We start from the raw sequence: 19,782 nt of genomic DNA, 5'->3' as shown, positions 1-19,782 counted from the left end.
GGAAGGTGGAAGGGTGGAAGCTCCGGGGAAGGGGAGATGGCGTGCCCATTTTACAGATGCGCCGGATTGAGTTGAGAGAGCGGTAACCAGCAGCAAGAGGGGGAGTGCGGCCAGAAGCTCGGGTCACGTGGGAGCTGGCCGGGCCGAAGGGCGGCATTAGCCCCATCCGTCCGGCTGCAGAGGCTGGAGCGGGACTGGCCGGGAAGCTGCCCCAAAGGGGATTCTTGGCCGATCCCTCCGCGGCCAGAGCTGTCCGAGTGCGGGGACTGCTGGGGGGAGGGGCTCCCCGGGCTAAGGGACCACTGGTGGGCAGAGGGCACAGGTGGACTCTGCAGTCCCGTCCGACCAGGGAAATGAATAACAATCGCCCTACTATGTGCCGGGCACTGGCTAAGCGCTTTCCAGTTAGTATCTCGTTTTCTCCTCCCCGCCGCAGTCCGGAGGGAGTGGGATCAGTCTACTCCCCCTCTCCCACCCAGACAGACAGACAGAAGCCAGTGAGTGAGCTGGCTCGGAGCTCAGGCCTCCCGCCAGGTCCGGGGCTCTGTCCACGGTCCTGCCCAGCCGCCCGAGCCGAGCGAAGGGCGGAAGGCCGCTCTCCCAGCCCCAGATCCAGAACTTCTCCTTGGGCCTCATCTCTAAAATGGGACGATAACTTTAGAGTGCCTCCAAGGGCTCTGCAAGCCTGGCAGGCAGCCCACCCCATGGCACGGCCAGTCCCCATCAGCTCTCCTTAAATCTGCCCCAAAAGGGTCGCCGAGGCCTGGGGGCTTGGAGCTGGCCCAGCCAGGACTCTCCCAGGGGGTCTGCAGAGAGTGCAGAGAGAATGGCCGAGCTGGGGCGGACGAAGAGCCTGGTCATTCTCCTGGAAGCTGCAGCCCACTCAGCTGGGGCCCCTAGGCCTGGGGGGCAAGGGAAGGCTGAGGGCCGGGCCCCCTCCCTGGAGAACGGGAGGCCGGGGGTGGAGGTGGAGGGGCCAGGCAGGCGGCAGCCCGCCGGCGGCTTCCTGTAGGAGGATGTCTCTGGCGCCGGGCTGGGGCGCCTCCTCACATTTTCCACTCTGTCTTCTTCACCTTGGGGAGAAGGTGTCACTGGCCCCCGAGCGGCAGGGAGAGGGAGAGGCGAGCAGGGGGCTCCCACACGTCCCACACTTTCCTCCATGCACCGCGTTCGTTTGCACTCCTGCGGGTGCTCACCGGTGCACCAGCAGGACAGACAGACACGCCTACACAGAGACACACCAGTAACGGACCTCCGGGCACAAATATACCACAACCCCTACCCAGGTACCTGCACCCAGACACCCCCAAACAGGCAGACACATCTGTGAGCTCACACACGTGTACAGGTAGGCAGGGAAAGCCTAGGTGGGAAGCGTGTACACACACACACACACACACACACACACACACACACTCCTGAATTACTCCTAGAAACACCTGTTGTCCACAATAGAAGGATCTACAATCCTGGTCCCAGACACCCCCCTCCTCCCATCCCCTCCCCCCACTCCTCCACTCCTAAGCCAAGGCTCCCCCACAGCAGTGTGCTCACCCCCCCCAAAGTAAAAAGAAGAGGGGACTATCAGGGAAGGATACCTAAGAGGAGGCTCAGTGGTTCATAGGACCCTAGAGGTAAAGTGGGAAGGGATTCTGGAAGCCCAAACTGGATTCTGAAACTCCTGGCCCTGCTTCTAGCTCTGCCCTTGGAGCCAAAGGTCCAATCCTTCCTCCAGCTCTCCATATGCCTGAAACAGCCACCACCCCTCCATCACCCCTCCATTCCTTGTTTTCACTTTCCCTTCAGTCCTTCCATAGCGTGGACTTGGGACTCTCCAGCTCAATCAATCAGTCAATGTTTATTAAGTGCCTACTACGTGCCAGGCCCTGGGCTGAGCCAGTCAATGAACATTTATTAAATCTTTAAAAGATGATATACACAGATACAGACACAGAGAAGGTCAGTGCCTGCCCACAGGGAGCTTATATTCTTCTTTTTTCTTAATTGTTTTATTTTTGCTGGTTACATATGCATATTTATTTTTTAAATACCCATTTCTTTATGAATCATGTTGGGAGAGAAAAATCAGACAAAAGGGAAAAAATCACGGGAGAGAAAAAAAATCATAGCGTGTGTTAATTAGTTCTTCTTCTGGATGTAGATGGCAGTTTCTGTCCAAAGTCTATTGGCATTGCCTCGGATCACTGACCCACTGAGAAGAACCACATCTTTCACAGCTGATCACCGCACGTTCTTGCTGTCACTGTATACAGTGCATTCCTGGTTCTGCTTGTTTCTCTCGGCATCAGTTCCCGTAAATCTTTCTAGGCCTTTCTATAATCAGCCTGCTCCTCATTTTTTATATAATAGTAATATTCCATCACCTTCATGTGCCACAACTTGCTCAGCCAGTCCCCAGTTGGCGGGCATTCACGCTTTCTCCAATTCTTTGCCATCCCGAAAAGAGCCGCTACAAACATTTTTGCACACGTGGCTCCCTTTTCCACCTTGATGATTTCCTCGGGATACAGACCCAGTGATGGCGCTGCTGGTCAAAGGGTGCGCCCAGTTTGATGGGCATAGTTCCAGATTATGGAGCTTATGTCCTAAAGAAGAAGACATGTAGAAGGATGCTAGGAAGTGTGTATATGATGATAGTCTTCCAGGTGATGGGAAAATCAGCCCCAGGGATGGGATACAATAAGTTGGCAGAATCAGAGAGAAAGGAGGACATGCAGCTGCCTTAATTGTCCTCCTCTGGACATCAATGCCTTTCTGGCAAACTTTAAAAAAAAGCATTTTTTTTTCCCTGAGGCAATTGAGGTTAAGTGACTTGCCCAGGGTCACACAGCAGGGAAGTGTTAAATGTCTGAGGCCAGATTTGAACTCAGGTCTTCCTGATTTCAGGACTTGAGCTCTATCCACTGCGCCACCTAGCTGCCCCTTCATCAGACTACACCAGCTAGACACAGAATTCCTGATGTGGTCTGACCAGGTTCAGCATATGAAGCCCTTGTCCACTCCCTTGAGGCAGTTGGGGAGTGCCATAGTGCACAGAGTGATGGATCTGGAGTCTCAGTTTCCTCCTCTGTAAAATGGGGATCGTGATTGCACCAGCCTCCCAGGGTTGCTGGGAAGATCACAGAAGGTCATGTTTATAGCCTGGCACATAGTAGGTGCTTAATACATGCCTGTTTCTTTCTTTCTTTCTTTTTTAAATTTTATTTATAAATTTTTTTGACAGTACATATGCATGACTAATTTTTTTTATAACATTATCCCTTGTATTCATTTTTCCAAATTATCACCTCCCTCCCTCTACTCCCTCCCCTTGATGACAGGCAATCCCATACATTTTAATTACATGCCTGTTTCTTGGAAGGTGTCCCAGGGTCTCCCGAACGACTCTAACCCTAAATGTGCCTCCCGACTTGATTAGCTGCCCAATTCTTGCTAAACTTCCAGCTGGTTGTCCCGAGGAAACATTTCTTGTCCTTGGTGATTTGATCCTAAATCGGTACCCCCATTGTATTTACTAGATTCGGCCCAGGCAGCTGGTGGTGCAGTGGATGGAGCCGTGGGCCTGGGGTTCAAACCTGGCCTCGGACACTTACTAGCTGTGCGACCTGGGTGAGAGACTGAATCTGTCTCAGACCACTGGAGAAGGAAATGGCAAACCGATCCGGTGTTTTGCCAAGAAACCCCCTGGGCTGTGCTGGCGTGTCACGGTCCACAGTGTGAGTCACAACTGCCCTACAATGGAGAGTCGGCCCAGTGGCCGGCCCGCTGTGGCTTTTGTTCTTTGGGGCTGGACCCCCGGTGTCTAGCACAATGCTTGGGATGCGGTCGGGCTGGAGTGCACGGGAAGACTTGTGTGACCGCCACCTCGGCCTTCGCCTGCATCCCCCATGTCCGAGCGCTCCACTCAGTCTCCTTTGCACTTTCCTTACCTCCTCCCTGCCCCCTGAGCTGGGGCTGCCCTGGCTTCGTCTCGGGATCTGGTGATGGAAGAAGAAACGAATGGAGATCTTGGAAGCCTGCCCCAGCCCTCCGGACAGAGCCGGCTGCCTCTTGGGGCCAGAAAGCTGCCTTTAAGGGCACACATTCTGTGGAGGCAAGAAGCCAGGGCCCTGGCTTGGCGTCCCCTCCTCCCCAGCCCCTGCCCTCCTCCCCATGCTAAGTGTGGTTGCTCAGGCCCCGTTCTGGCAGTTCTGGTAACCACTTCCGACCACTGAATTGAATGTACAGAGGCTGCCCATGTCCTTAACGAGAAGGGGAGAAAAGCAGTTTTTAAAGGTTTAATAAGGGCTCCTGGTACTCTACTCTGACAAGCTGAAGAGTCCTGGGTAGGAGAGCAGAGGAAGCTTGGCCGGCCTCTGCTTTCCTTCCAGCCCTTGGCGAGGTCCAAGTTGGAGGCGTTTCTGGATCTCCTTCAGGTTCATCCGTAACTCTAGAACTAGGAGGTTCTCAGAGTCCATCTTCTCCCACCTACTTAGTGGTCTCTGGTAGAGAGCCGATGGATCATAGAGAGAGGGAGGACTCACTGGCACTGGTCAAACCAAGAGCCAATAAAGCCAGAAACGAGACATGGTCATGGTCATGGGGCAAGCTTGGGCTGGCATCCTCAGACTGCCCAGTCCAGGAGGCCCGAGGTTGTCGGCCCGGCCCGGCCTAGTCCAGGGGGCCTGAGGTCGCTGGTCTGGCTCAGCTGAGCTCCCTGGAGTGATGGCACAGTGACGTGGATGGCAGCCATGTTGAGATTTGGGGGAATAGAATGAAAGGCGTTCCTCCATTAGTTGGGCCTTTGATTCACTTCATCTAGTCAGTCTTGAGCACGAGTCATGTGTTTAAATATGATGCAGAAGTGTTGCATACCAGCGAGCTGTGCGAACGCTCCCGATCACCCTCGTGTTATCGTTGCTCCATGGGGTGTGTTTACTACAGTTCTCTTCCAACTGTGCTCCTTTGGGCCCAACAACCCCAAGAAAACACAAGTGTGCCATCAGCCACACCCCCGTACCCATATGTGGAACCGCTGGCCATGGCAAAGAAAGAGCGCTGGATATAGTGGATACACTCACTTTCCTTTGCAGTATATTTTCTAGGTGCGTCCTGTGGGTGATGGTGTGGATGCACACGGAGTCAGTGTTGGGAAGCCCCAGAGGAAAGGGGGAGAGAAAAGGCCTGTCAGACTGTCTGCCCACCTGAGAGACTGCAGAGCCACTGGGCTGTGCCATTGTTGTGGGTGTGCCCGTGCCACACCAGGAAACGGAGTCGCTCCCATTAGGAAGAGCCTGAAGATCACTGGGCAGGGTAAAGTGCCAGACACTCGGGCCCTTTCTGGAGCTGAACTGCCGAGTCTCCTACTTTACTGAGAGGTCCTATGGCCACATGGTGCGAATGCCTAAAAGGTTATGTTATGTTTATGGGGAATTCACAAAGCAAGCCCCCACCGAGGTCAGAAGAGATGCACAAACACTCTCAGGAGCTCTCTGAAGACCCGCAGTCTCAGTGAGGAGACGCGGGAGGCTGGAACAGGACCGCTGAGCCCGGTGTCCACATCAGAGACAGCAGAGCTGAATCCCGGGAGCTCTGGGGCCACGAGAGATGCAGGGGCGGCCTGGGGGTGTCTCCATCCCCAGTCTGTAAACAGAGCTATTTGTGTCCTGGAAACTGCTGAGCTCACCTTGGTCTCGTCAGCCACAGTTAAACATCCTGTACTGTGACCGCGGCCTTGTGCTGTCAGTTTGGTCCTCTTCAAATAGACAACACACACACACACTCACACACACACACACACACACACACACACACACACACACACACATTATCATTATGTTAATGCTATATAGGGTAGACTTACACATACATGAGAAAGATCAGTAATACGGTTGGGTCATGGAGAGATGAGAACTTTGCTTCTAGATATTGGCTTTATTTATGGACCTTCCCACCTCCCACTCCTCGGAGAGTCAGTAGTAGGGGAGAAACATTTATTAAGCTTCTGTGATGTGCCAGGCTGAGCCCTGAGGATATGAAGAAAGGCCCAAGTTCGTGCTCTCAAGGAGCTCACGGAAAAGGAATTTGGGGATTGAGAATCTGGACTATCTCAGGGCAAGAGCCAAGGGACAATTTGTGTAAAGGACTATCTCTTTTTTAAATTTTTAAAAAATTTTAAATTTTTTTTATTTTTATTATTTATTTTTTTTAAATAATATTATCCCTTGTATTCATTTTTCCAAATTATCCCCTCCCTCCCTCTACTCCCTCCCTTTGATGACAGGCAATCCCATACATTTTACATGTGTTACAATATAACCCAGATACAATATATGTGTGTAAATACCATTTTCTTGTTGCACATTAATTATTAGCTTCCGAAGGTATAAGTAACCTGGGTAGATAGACAGTAGTGCTAACAATTTACATTCACTTCCCAGTGTTCTAAAGGACTATCTCTAAAACAGATGCTCATCGCTATAGTCCAACTGTTGGCAATTAAAAAAGAAGAGATAAATAATTGTTCCTTAGGGCAGCTAGGTGGCTCAGTGGAGAGAGCACCAGCCCTGAATTCAGGAGGACCCGAGTTCAAATCTGGTCTCAGACACTTAACACTTCCTAGCTGTGTGACCCTGGGCGAGTCACTTAACCCTAATTGCCTCAGGGAAAAAAATTGTTTTTTATATAAGAGGGAAGTTTCTAACAGAAATACCACCCTTGACCAGGAAATGCCAGTGAAAACTGATTTAAGTCTGAAAGGACTAATTAATTGGAGATGTCTCTGCTCAGGATTCCACAAAGTTTGACCCTCAAACCGCCATTTGGAGTGGAAAGTCCTTTGTAGTCAAGACTCTGAGAAATAACAGGCAGATTCTCTTTACAAAAAAGATTGGTGTGAGGGGAATTTCTCCTTTCAAAAAGATTTGTAGCAGAGAAAATCCAAGGACTTTATGTTCAAAGAAAAATATCAGAATCCCTCATTGTCCTATTGGATAGAGAGAACAATCGGCGAGATTCTGTGTTATTCTGCGGGAATAACAATTTGAGGGAAATATCGTAATTCTCTAACTCCAGCTGAAGCCAGAAGTCAGAAGCAGAGAAAAGCTCCAAAATTTAATACCCAAGGGAGCTTTGGTGGAGAGTGGTGGAGACTGACAGCACTGATGATGGAACCTGCAGCAGCCCCCTGAGAATCATGGAGGGCCAGTGCAGCACATAATGACAACCCTTCCTCATTGGGGGTATGACTTTCCCTTTCACTGTGTCTGCCTTCCCAGCCTTACACATTCTGCACATGTGTTCACATCCATATCTGTGCTCTGGCTGTAGTTTTCCCAGATGTACAGCTTTTTTTTCTTTTTAAATAACTTTTTATTGACAGAACATATGCATGGGTAATCTTTACAACATTGTCCCTTTCACTTCTGTTCCGACTTTTCCTTTCCCTCCCTCCATCCCCTCCCCTAGATGGCAGGCAGTCCCATACATGTTAAATATGTTACAGTTTATTTTAGATACAATATATATATGTGTAGAACCAAACAGTTCTCTTGTAGCACAGGGAGAATTGGATTCAGAAGGTAAAAATAACCTGGGAAGAAAAACAAAAATGCAAACAGTTTACACTCATTTCCCAGTGTTCCTTTTCTAGGTATAGCTGCTTTTGTCCATCATTGATCAATTGGAACTGAATTAGCTCTTCTCTATGTTGAAGATATCCACTTCCATCAGAATACATCTTCATACAGTATTGTTGTTGAAGTGTATAATGATCTTCTGGTTCTGCTCGTTTCACTCAGCATCAGTTGATGTAAGTCTCTCCAAGCCTCTCTGTATTCCTCTTGCTGGTCATTTCTTACAGAACAATAATGTTCCATAACATTCATATACCACAATTTAACCAATTTATTCTTCAATTGATGGGCATCCATTCATTTTCCAGCTTCTAGCCACTACAAAAAGAGCTGCCACAAACATTTTGGCACATACAGGTCCCTTTCCCTTCTTTAGTATTTCTTGGGGATATAAGACCAGTAGTAGTATGGCTGGGTCAAAGGGTATGCACAGTTTGATAACTTTTGGGGCATAGTTCCAGATTGCTCTCCAGAATGGTTGGATTCTTTCACAACTCCACCAACAATGTATCAGTGTCCCAGGTTTCCCACATCCCCTCCAACATTCATCATTATTTGTTCCTGTCATCTTAGCCAATCTGACAGGTGTGTAGTGGTATCTCAGCATTGTCTTAATTTGCATTTCTCTGATCAGTAGTGATTTGGAACACTCTTTCATATGAATGGAAATAGTTTCAATTTCATCATCTGAAAATTGTCTGCTCCTATCCTTTGACCATTTATCAATTGGAGAATAGCTTGATTTTTTATAAATCAGAGTCAGTTCTCTATATATTTTGGAGATGAGGCCTTTATCAGATCTTTTAACTGTAAAAATGTTTTCCCAGTTTGTTGCTTCCCTTCTAATCTTGTTTGCATTAGTTTTGTTTGTACAGAAGCCTTTTAATTTGATGTAATCAAAATTTTCTATTTTGTGATCAATAATGGTCTCTAGTTCTCCTTTGGTCACAAATTCCTTCCCATCCACAAGTCTGAGAGGTTCATCTATGTTCATCTAATTTATTTATAATCTCATTCTTTATGCCTAAATCATGGACCCATTTTGATCTTATCTTGGTGTACAGTGTTAAGTGTGGGTCCATGCCTAGTTTCTGCCATACTAATTTCCAGTTTTCCCAGCAGTTTTTGTCAAATAATGAATTCTTATCCCAAAAGTTGGGATCTTTGGGTTCGTCAAACACTAGATTGCTATAGTTATTGACTATTTTGTCCTGTGAACCTAACCTATGCCACTGATCAACTAATCTGTTTCTTAGCCAATACCAAATGGTTTTGGTGACTGTTGCTTTATAATATAGTTTTACATCAGGTACAGCTAGGCCACCTTCATCTGATTTTTTTTTCATTAATTCCCTTGAAATTCTCGACCTTTTGTTCTTCCATATGAATTTGATTGTTATTTTTTTCTAGGTCATTAAAATAGTTGGGAGCCTGATTGGTATAGCACTAAATAAATAGATTAGTTTAGGGAGCATTGTCATCTTTATTATATTCTCTTGGCCTATCCAAGAGTACTTAATGTTTTTCCAATTATTTAAATCTGACTTTATTTTTGTGGCAAGTGTTTCATAATTTTGCTCATATAATTCCTGACTTTCCTTTGGTAGATAGAGTCCCAAATATTTTATGCTATCGACAGTTATTTTGAATGGAATTTCTCTTTGTATCTCTTGCTGTTGGATTGTGTTAGTGATGTATAAAAATGCTGAGGATTTACGTGGTTTTATTTTGTATCCTGAAACTTTGCTAAAGGTGTGGATTATTTCTAATAGCTTTTTAGTAGAATCTCTGGGGTTCTCTAAGTATACCATCATATCATCAGCAAAGAGTGATGATTTGGTTTCCTCATTACCTACTCTAATTCCTTTAATCTCTTTCTCAACTCTTATTGCCAAGGCTAGCGTTTCTAATACAATATTGAATAATAATGATGATAGTGGGCAACCTTGTTTCACTCCTGATCTTACTGGGAATGGTCCCAGTTTATCCCCTTTACATATGATGCTTACTGATGGTTTTAAATATATGTTCTTGACTATTTTAAGGAAAAGTCAATTTATTCCTATACTCTCAAGAGTTTTTAAATTAGGAATGGATGTTGGATTTTATCAAATGCTTTTTCTGCATCTATTGAGATGATCATATGGTTTTTGCTACTTTGGTTATTGATATAGTCAATTATGCTAATACTTTTCCTAATGTTGAACCAGCCCTGCATTCCTGTTATAAATCATACTTGGTCATAGTGTATTATGCTGGGAATGATTTTCTGTAATCTTTTTGCTAGTTATTTAAAATTTTAGCATCAATATTCATTAGGGAGATTGGTCTATAATTTTCTTTCTCTGTTTTCAATCTACGGTTCCTGTACTATGTCTGTGTCATAAAAGGAATTTGGTAGGACTCCTTCAATCCTTGTTTTTTCAAATAGTTTATATAACATTGGGGTTAATTGTTCTTTAAATGTTTGGTAGAATTCACATGTAAATCCATCTGGTCCTGGGGATTTTTTCTTAGGGAATTGGTTAATAGCTTGTTCTATTTCTTTTTCTAAGATGGGACTGTTTAACCAATTTACTTCTTTCTCTGTTAATCTGGGCAAGCTAGATGTACAGCTTCCTATGTGTGTTCCCCATCTGCCAACCCTTCCCTTCCCTTCCCTTCCCTTCCCTTCCCTTCCCTTCCCTTCCCTTCCCTTCCCTTCCCTTCCCTTCCCTTCCCTTCCCTCCCTTCCCTTCCCTTCCTTCCCTTCCCTTCCCTTCCCTTTCCTCCCTTTCTCCTTTCCTCCCTTTCTCCTTTCTCCCTTTCCCCCTTTCCCCCTTTCTCTCTTTCCTTCATTCCTTCCTCCTATCCCTCCCTCCCTCCTTCCACCTCTCTCTCTTTCTTTCTCTCTTTCCCCCTTTCCCCCTTTCCCTCTTCCTTCCTTCCTTCCTTCCTTCCTTCCTTCCTTCCTTCCTTCCTTCCTTCCTTCCTTCCTTCCTTCCTTTCTTTCTTTCTTTCTTTCTTTCTTTCTTTCTTCTTTCTTTCTTTCTTTCTTTCTTTCTTTCTTTCTTTCTTTCTTTCTTTCTTTCTTTCTTTCTTCTTTCTTTCTTTCTTTCTTTTTCTTTCTTTCCTTCTTTCCTCCCTCCCCCCTCTTCTCTCTCTCTTTTTCTTTCTCCTCCTCCTCCTCCTCCTCTTTCTCCTCCTCATTCTCTTCCTCCTTTTCCTTTTCTCTTCCTCCTTTTCATCCACCTCTTCTTTCTCTTGTAGGTGTTGGGATTAAAACATTTTTTAGAACAGTACTGCTCTTTGCTTCAAGCGTTCCTTGTTAGGGATAGCAAGGCATCATGTACCTATAGAAGTCAGTGATGGATAATTCATGGGGGGGTGGTGGTGGATGTGGAAAAGCTTCAGGTGGGAAAGTGATTCCTGAGCAAAGTCTGGAAGGTCATAGGACCAGGCAGGGATTTCCTGCCCGAGGGGCTGGTGATGGGGGGTGTGGGTCCGAGAGCCTGGCCCGCGTGTCCTGCGCTCCCTGGTGCCAGAACGTGACCGAGCCTGGGAGGACGTGTGGCCGAGAGCTGTTGGGGGGGGGCAGGCTCTGAGCCTCTTCCCCCGCGGTTTCCTGTCCCTGGCAGCGCAGGGAAGGTGCGGCTCCCAAGGCTTCGAGAGCCAGGGCTCTGCCGGGAAGCGGGGCCGGCGCCCGCCTGGGCGGGCAGGGATGGCTGGCAGATGGGGGGGGGAGGGGGATGGAAAAGGAGACGCAGCAGTTTCGGTTCCGCTGAGACTAAGGGGAAAGTCCCCGGGCCCAGAAGAAACAACAATAACAACAACAGAAAAGGCCTAGCAGCCGAGCCCAGCTGCCCTCGCCCTGATCCCCGAGCGAAACCGCCCTGACAGGGCTCAGGGAGCCGGAGCAGGGCTGGGAGTCGGGCCCAGAGCGAGAGCCAGGTGTGAAAGCGCGTGGGGGGATGTCTCTGTTCCTGCCCCTCCCCCAACTGCGCGGGGCTGGGGACAAGGGCTCGAGGCTCAGTTTCCCCACCTGTAAAATTCGGGATTGGAAGAGGCAGAAGCTGTGAGGCTCTCCCCCCGTTTCTGTTTCAGCCCCACGACATAACGAGGAGTGGATCGCTCGCGTTTCCGGGCGGGACAGGCTCCGGGGGCTGCTTGGCGGACCCGCCTGGGGCTCGTTCTGGCGGCCCATTTAGACCCATCTCCCTGTCTCGGCCTCTCCCTCCTCCCTCCTCCTTCCCTTCCTCTGGCTTCCCTCTCCTTCCTGTCTGACTCTCCTCTCTTTTTCCTGGCTTTCTGTGTCTCTCCCCCTCCTTCCCTCTCCCTCTCTCTCCTCCCTCCCTCTTCTCTGCCCCATCTCCTCGTCCCCTCCCTTCCTGCCTCCTTTCCTCCTTCCCCCTCTGTCTTTCTGTCTCTGAATGTCTCTCTCCATCTTCTTTATCTGTGTGTCTCTGAATGTCTCTCTCCATCTTCTTTATCTCTCTGTCTCTGTGTGTCTCTTTCCCTCTTCTCTATCTCCTTTTCTGTCTCTGTCTCTTTCTGTTTCTGTCTCTGCCTTTATCCTCCAGGACAAAAATAGGGCATTTTCCCGGTGACCTTCTCCTCTCCCCTCTCCCCCCCCCCAGCTCTCGGAGGCGCCCTGTGAATGAGGGTAGAAGAACTGGGCTCACTCCTCTCGTTTTGACTGAGCAGGGAGAAAGCTTGTGCTCAGCCAGAGTTGAATGATTGATAATGAGAATCCTCCTTGCGACTGTGTCTGAAAGCCGTCCTTTGATGGCAGAAGCGGAGATCAGCAGGCCCAAGATCATTGAATCATAGCTCCCGAGCTGATCAGATGCTCAGTGGCTAAATCTTTGTTCGACAGATGGGTAAACTGAGGCTCCCAGAGTTTAAAGCAACATGATCCTTGTGTAGGGACCCCAGAGGCCCCTCACTTCACTTGACACCTTCATTTTAGAGGGGGAGGAGAAGTTTGAGTCTCATAGAGTTGAAGTTAGTTGCTTAAGGTCAGGCAGAACTTGAACCTAGGCCTTCTTGTCCCAGAGTCAAGGCTTTAACCACTGCACTGAGGCCGGAGTCCAATGTGACTTCCTTGTAGGATCAGGGGCCTCTTCGGTCTTCACTATTGTTTTTTTTTTTTTCCACTTAAAATCTAACCACTTTCTCACAGTTTGCAGAAGAGAAAACCTTCCTTTTCCATGAGCTTTCTCACTTTCCCCATTCTCCCCCTCCCCTACCTAGCTGCTCACGCCCCAGTCTCTTGCTCAAATCATTAAGCATTTAGGCAGGGGGCCTTACAGATGCTGCTCATTTCTCAGACTCCTGGGAGGCTGGTGGGGGGACCATTCTCTCAGCCTCCTCTTTCCCAGCCCACAATCTGCTTTGTTTCCTAGGACAGCTCAGGAGCCTAATTTAATTTTTTAAATAAACAAATGCAAAGATAGTCTCCAACTCCACCTCTGCAAAATCTTGTGTTCCAAAATGTTCTCCCCCCACCCCAGACAGTAAGCAGTCCAATATGGGTCAAACATATGCAATTCTTCTGATTCATGCTGCGCGAGAAAAATCAGATCAAAAGGAGAAAAAAAAAAAAAGCAAGAGGAAAAATAAAAGGAAATAAACAACACAACGCAACAACCACCAAAGTGAAAATACTCTGCTTTGATCCACCTTCAGTCTTCATAGTCCTCTCTCTGGAGGTGAATGGCATTTTCCATCCCAAGTTTATTGGAACTGGCCTGAATCACCCATTGCTGATGGAGGAGCCCGGTCCATCAGCGCTGATCATTGTCTAATCTTGTGGCTGGGGTTGATGTTCTCTTGGTTCTACTCCCTTCATTCAGCATCAGTTCATGTGGGTCTTTCCAGGCCTGTTGATCATTTCTTACAAAATAGTAAAAATCCTTTTACTTTCATATACCATCACTTATTCGGTCATTCCCCAGCTGATGGGCGTCCTTCAGTTTCCAGTTCCTTACCACTACAAAAGGGACTGCCACAAACAATTTTGCACATATAGATCCCTTTTCCTCCTTTAAGATTTTTTTGGGATATAAGTCCCCCCCCTATATATATATATATATATATATATATATATATATGAAGCACTGCTGGATCAAAGGATGTGCACAGTTTGAAAGCCCTTTGGGTGCAGTTCCAAATTGCTCTTCATAGTGGCTGGATCAGTTCACAACTCCACCAACAATGCAGTCTGATTATTTTGAAATAAATCCCTGTTTCATACAATCAGAGGGTAAATGCCCCCACTGTTGACAAGCTGGGGTAGGGGCTCAGCAAGGACCTTGGAGGAGTAGTAAGAGATTGGGGCTCTGGTTCCAGCTCCAAAATCCCCCATAGGAGCACAGCCTCTCTGTGCCTCAGTATGCTTATTTGCAAAATGGGGACAATACTGTCCTTCCTGCCCATCCTCACTGGGATGATCCCACACTCAAATGTCATGATGGTGGGACACCTGGCTCTGTAAGCTGGCGTCTGGCTTTGTTACTCTTTTGAACTTGTTATCTCCAGAGTTACTGGTAGTCTCTTAGTTACCCAAATGGGATGACCTTTTCTTAGTCTTTCCTGCTCCACTTCTCTGCAGCAGCCGAGACTTTTGAGGGACTTTACGCCCTGGCAAGTCGAGGCAGCTGGTCGCACTTAGAGCCCTTTGGCTGTTGAGTCATTTGTGTCTGGCTCCTCATGACCCCATATGGGTTTTTTTTGGCAGAAACACTGGAGTGGTTTCCTTCTCCAGCTCATTTTATCATTGAGGAAACCGAGGCACACACGGTGTGTGTACCCAGTGTGACCCAGCTGGGAAGTGCTTGAGGCTGGATTTGACGTCAGGAAGAGGGGTTTTTCAGGCCTGAATGTTTCCTTTTCCTCCACTGTGGAATGGGGATGAGAGCAGCATGCATCCCTCAGGGCTGTTGTGAGCATCAGATGAGATATCGGCTTAGTCCGGAGCCTGGCACATGTTGCTCTATAAATCTTATTCCTTTTCCCCTTTCTTTGCTGGTTCTCAGATGTTTCCTTTGGCTGGCTCATCATCCATAGCTTGCCCCCAACTATGGATACATCTCAGGCTTGTATAGGGCTCTCTTCTCTTCTCTCCCCATATTCTCTCTTTGGAGATCAGCAGAGTTTAACTATCATCTCTCTGCAGATGATTCCAGAGTCTGTGTGCTGACTGAGTTAAAATCTCAGCTGTAGACTCCACTGTAGCCATGGAGTCCAAGTATGGCTGCTGGTCGGGAAAGATGGCACTGGGGGCATGGTGAGGACATGGGAGCAGCATTTGGGAGGTGAAGGACCCATCCCTGGAAGCCCCTCCCCGGATCAAAATGCCTCCCGGCCCTGTGCCTTGTCCGTCCCTCCAGAATTACCGGGGAGGATCCACCAAAGGGACCTTCTGGAGGTGGATGGGCCCATCCTTGGCTACTTGAGGATTGCCTACCATATTGTATGTGGGATGCTTCTGGGTCCCATCTCTGGGGGAAAACCTGAACTTTAAATAATCGTCCTTAGGTACCATGGTAGGGGTTCAACAAGCCAGGCAGTGGGAGAGCAAGTCCTTGGGAACCCAGAAGGTTCTGCTGGGACAGAACTCAGTCTAAACCGTGATGATCTGTAGCCTCATTAAACTTTGAATCCCAGGCTGAGGGACTGCAGGTAGCTTATCTTTTCTGTTTAATTTTTAAACTGGACGAGGGAGGAGACCAGATATTTTACATTGTTTATAGCTCTCTACAGTCTGTAAAACTCTGCCCTGTACGGGAAAGTGTCTCTGATGTTTAGGTACCCACAAGCCTGGTGCCCCCAGCCCCTGTACAACTGACTTCTGTGGGGCCAAAGCCCCATTTCCAGAGGTTCTTTTGGGGCAGAAATCTGTGGGCAATCACACCTAACAGAATGATCAAGGATATGGACCTTTGGGAGCAGACGTTTCAGCAGATAATTACAGAGAAGAAACCGCATCACAGATGGAAGCTGAAAGTGGACTATAACCTTGAGGTCAAAAGCCTACCCCCAGGCTGGAGGCAATACACGAAAAAAGGCTTTGCCAGGTCAGTGGGGAGGGTCAGTGGGGAGCCACGGAGAAGGAGCCCGGGGCGGGGGCTGTCTGTGGGTGCTTTGTCAGGGTGGATGGTGAGCCCCGGGGGAGAGCGGATGGGAAGAAAGGAAGCTCTGCTCTGAATCAGACAGCGGTCAGCAACGCCTGGAGGGCAGATGCACCCAGAGGCCTTGAAACTCCAAGGCACTTTGCTAGCACAAAAGCTGCATTTCACTGGGGAGGAAACAGGTCCAGAGGCCGAGCTGGCATTTAGGGTTAGGGAGCCCCAAGCCCTCACCCCCTAGTCATGTGCTATGCTTTCTCCCTAACGGGAGGCGGATATTAGTGGAACTGAAGGGTGTGAGTTAGCCCCCTGCATGTCCACACATCAGCCCAGACTGTTGTAAGTAAGGACATTGTGGTGTCAGGTTGTGGGGGGAAGCAGGTAAGTTGATTTGGGGCCCAACTTTGGGCCCCTTTGGGCAGGAAGAGTGAGAGTTTGGTAGAGAGCTCCAGAGACCATGGGGGCTTCCTTAGGGAAGACTTTAAAACCTTCTTAATAGCAGCTTTTATAATTTGTCTGTTGCTTATCTTCCTTCCCTTGAGGATGCTTCCACCTCCCTGAGCCTATGGGAATGTGGCTTTGGGCAAGGATTGGTTGTGCAAGGTCTTTGCCTCTGAGAAAGCCTTGAACCCGAGGAGGGCTCGGGACCCCAAGCCCACCACACCTTGTTACAGATTGGGACCCACAATATTGTAGTGACCTGAAAGCTGAGGCTTGGACTCGGAGGCTTCTTTCTCAGCCAGGAGGACTAGAAGCCTGGTCCAAAGTGACAGGAGTCCAAAGGACTCGCCTGCCTTAGGAGAAGGCAGGAAACAGAATAAGTGCCCGCTCTTATCTAGGTTTTACAACTAGCTTCTTATCCGGGACTTCTGGAGATCAAGTGGCCAAGAAGGCCACTGAATGTGCAAGTAAAAGTGGCTCTAAACTGGTGACCTTTCAGTGCATCTGGTGTGAAAGTTCTAATCGTACCTGGGAATTCCAAAATAACTTTATTTTATGTTGTTTCTGAGTTCAGGTCCATATTTTGACTCATTATGCGGCCCTAAACAATGTTGCATTCCACCTATGTTAAGTCTATAAGTTGTAGAGGTGCTGACCTGTATTGTGGAGGGCGTTTCCTCTTCAGGGAATTTTCCACGTAAAATAATCCCACTTTGAATACAAGCAATCATTACTTGCACTAACTAGGACCTGGCCATACACATGATTTCTCGTGATACCCATTCTTAATTTTTGTTCTTTATAATTTGTTTTTAGGTCACCTTCATTTCCCAGAATGCGTCTTTCCTCTCCCCCACCACATAGACATCTCTTAGAAATGTGATGGGTGAAATGATCAAAGGAGCAAAGGAGTCCTGAGCACATTGAATTATTAAACAAAGCGTGTTAATTGTCCAACACAGGGGAACAGGCCCCCTCAGCTTGGCAGTGGACCCCAAACTCAGGGGAGAAAAATTTCGATGCATGGAAAACAAACAAGACCAATGAATTAAAGGAAAACAATTAACCAGGACACAAAATCAGACAATCTGATTTCTAATTGGAGGAAAGATTAGGAACTGTACAAGACGGGAGGGGGAGAATAAAGGGGTGCAATTCCCTGAAATCAGAAAAAGTGACATCCCCTCCCCCCAAGTGTCTGTATTGGATTAAAGGAACATTAGAAAAAAATCCATTGACCAATAGGGGGCCAGTTTTCAAATCAGATATGTAGTTTGCTTAATGTATTAACGTGAACAAATCTTTGGATCCGACTGGGGTTTTGGTGAGCATAACCAAGGTCCTTAATTAGGAGTCTCTAAGCAGCAAAGAAAGGGGGCTCAGTTTCCCAGCCATGCAGGGCTAGGTTCAAACAATGCAATACATCTTTATCTCAGTTCTCACAAGTGAATAAAGTTTTCTCACAAGACCTAAATTGGACCAGATTCATAATTGAATGGAAATGAAACTGAGCGAGTTCCAGAATTGAATCACGAGATAGTCAGTGTGATTTACTCAGTGCCCACTCTCACTTGCCATTCTAATTCCTCTGATTCTCCCCTTTGATTCATGAAGGCCATTTCCTTCATGGATCACTTATCTAAAAATCAAATCTACAAGATTTTTTTCCTGTATTCATAATCAGAATCACCTAAGTAAGGTTAGAGAGCCAATGGCTTAGAAGACTCACCGTGGATTACTTTTGAGAAGGGAGATTTACAAATAGGCAAAAAGACTTTAGCAAACACAAATGCCATGGATCAAAAAGTCGAAGCAACCTAATGATGATCGTTAATATTAAATAGCATCAAATCTCCTGGTAGCCTCGTAACCCACTCCCAACACCCATTTAATCATTTCGTCTTGTCTTGAATCCCAGATATGGTTGTGTGGTCTTTGGAAGCATTTTTTCATGGACATTCTGGAATATTTTCAGGGTAACTCTGAAGGCGGCTCTGATTCTGAATCACTTCTAGAGGTTCCTAGATCATTCTAAAATCTACCAGCAGAACTGAGTTCAGGCTCTTAAAGTTGATTTTCTAATAACCGCCTCATAATCCTTTTCACAATAAAGCCGTAAAAGGGACATGAAACTAGGAAACCATAATTCACCTGTGATTTTTGAAGACTGTTTTTATATACCACCTGCTGTTTTTAGATTTATCTAAGCCTTATATAAGAATCTTTAAAAAAGATCCATGAGATCTGACTTGTAAAATGAACCCTTCTGTCTTTTAAAATGATCAGCTACTTTAAAATGGAAAAAACGATTGCACTTTCTTTGCAATTATCAATTAAATTTTATATGTAAAATTCTTAAATTCAGTTTGGGGAACTTAGCATACTCAAAGCCCGAATTTCCATGCTAGATACATTTTAAAGTGAAATATGTAGAGATGTAAATATAGTTCTCAGAGAAAATAGTTTAATCCTGTTGCTTTCTTGAAATTTGCTATTCCATGTAATTAGAAAACTTTTACAGGCAATCTTTGTTTCATTCCTTTGTCCAGCACACTCTTTCCCTTCAGAGGACATGATGATATCCCATATCGTAGTTTGACAACAAATACAGATTAAAGTTGTAAGGTTTTTTATACTTGTCTCCTATTATAGTAACTCAGAGATGTTCCAGTTCAGTCTATTAATTAATAGATGTAGTATCATACTTACAAAACTTCTGCCGGTCATCTGCCCTGATGATAGAAACTTGCTTTGAAAGGACAAGGAGGAACATGATCATAACAAGAATAAAAGCTGTGAAAGGACAAGGAGGAACATGATCATAACAAGAAGTATAAAAAAGACAGAGCCAAAACCCGCCCAGGCTTTCCAGCAAATTTTTTTTTCCCCCTGAGGCTGGGGTTAAGTGACTTGCCCAAGGTCACACAGCTAGGAAGTGTTCAGTGTCTGAGACCAGATTTGAACTCAGGTCCTCCTGACTTCAGGGCTGGTGCTCTACCTACTGAGCCACCTAGCTGCCCCCTCTTCCAGCAAATTTAACCAGGACATCCAACGTGTCCCCCAGCAGAGTCAGCATCCCGCTCCTTGGAGGCCCTCCCCTCTGCCAGGAAGGGAGGTCCTATAACTACATACCATTCAGGGTAATTGCGGCGTCTAGATCTGAACTTAGTACTCCAGATGAGGACTGATGAGGGCAGAGGACAGTAGGAATCATTGCTGAAAGCACACAAGACTGGGTGAGTTTTGTTTTTCCACTCACCATATCCTACTGCTGGCTCCTCTCCAGCTTGCGGTCCAGGGGCAGGACAATTGCTGTAGATACTTTCTCTTTTCATTGAGTGGAATTTTGTCTTCATGGATTCGGCCCCGGGCTCTCCCCTGTCGGGGGCTGGATCCTCCATCTCTCACGGGCTGCATCAGTCCAAGCTTTGGCTCAGCTGCAGATTTGATGAGTGGCCTTCCAAGTCTTTATCCATTATCAGAAGATGATGGATCAGGATCTGAGGGGGTCATTATAAACCATCAAGCCCAATGTCCTTATTTATTCCTGAGGAGCCAGTCCCAGGCTGCTGGGAAATAGCAGTCAGGTCCCTCGGGGG

The 19,782-nt window shown here is 47.1% G+C and overlaps 1 protein-coding gene across 1 annotated transcript in view; it reads left to right on the top strand.

Moving 5' to 3' along the window:
* Nucleotides 1–15,536: 15,536 nt before the first annotated feature.
* The window catches only part of LOC141564732 (receptor-transporting protein 3-like), a 5,674-nt gene continuing 1,428 nt past the window's right edge, over nucleotides 15,537–19,782 (top strand). The window contains exon 1 of the mRNA XM_074307598.1: nucleotides 15,537–15,691. Within this exon, the coding sequence (XP_074163699.1) occupies nucleotides 15,537–15,691 (155 nt within the window). The remainder of the gene's footprint in view (nucleotides 15,692–19,782) is intronic.

This window comes from Sminthopsis crassicaudata, chromosome 3, assembly GCF_048593235.1.
Source record: "Sminthopsis crassicaudata isolate SCR6 chromosome 3, ASM4859323v1, whole genome shotgun sequence".
NCBI classification, from domain to species: Eukaryota; Metazoa; Chordata; class Mammalia; order Dasyuromorphia; family Dasyuridae; genus Sminthopsis; species Sminthopsis crassicaudata.
The sequence above is the reverse complement of the archived record's forward strand: the minus strand, read 5'-3'. Positions and strand labels throughout refer to the sequence as shown.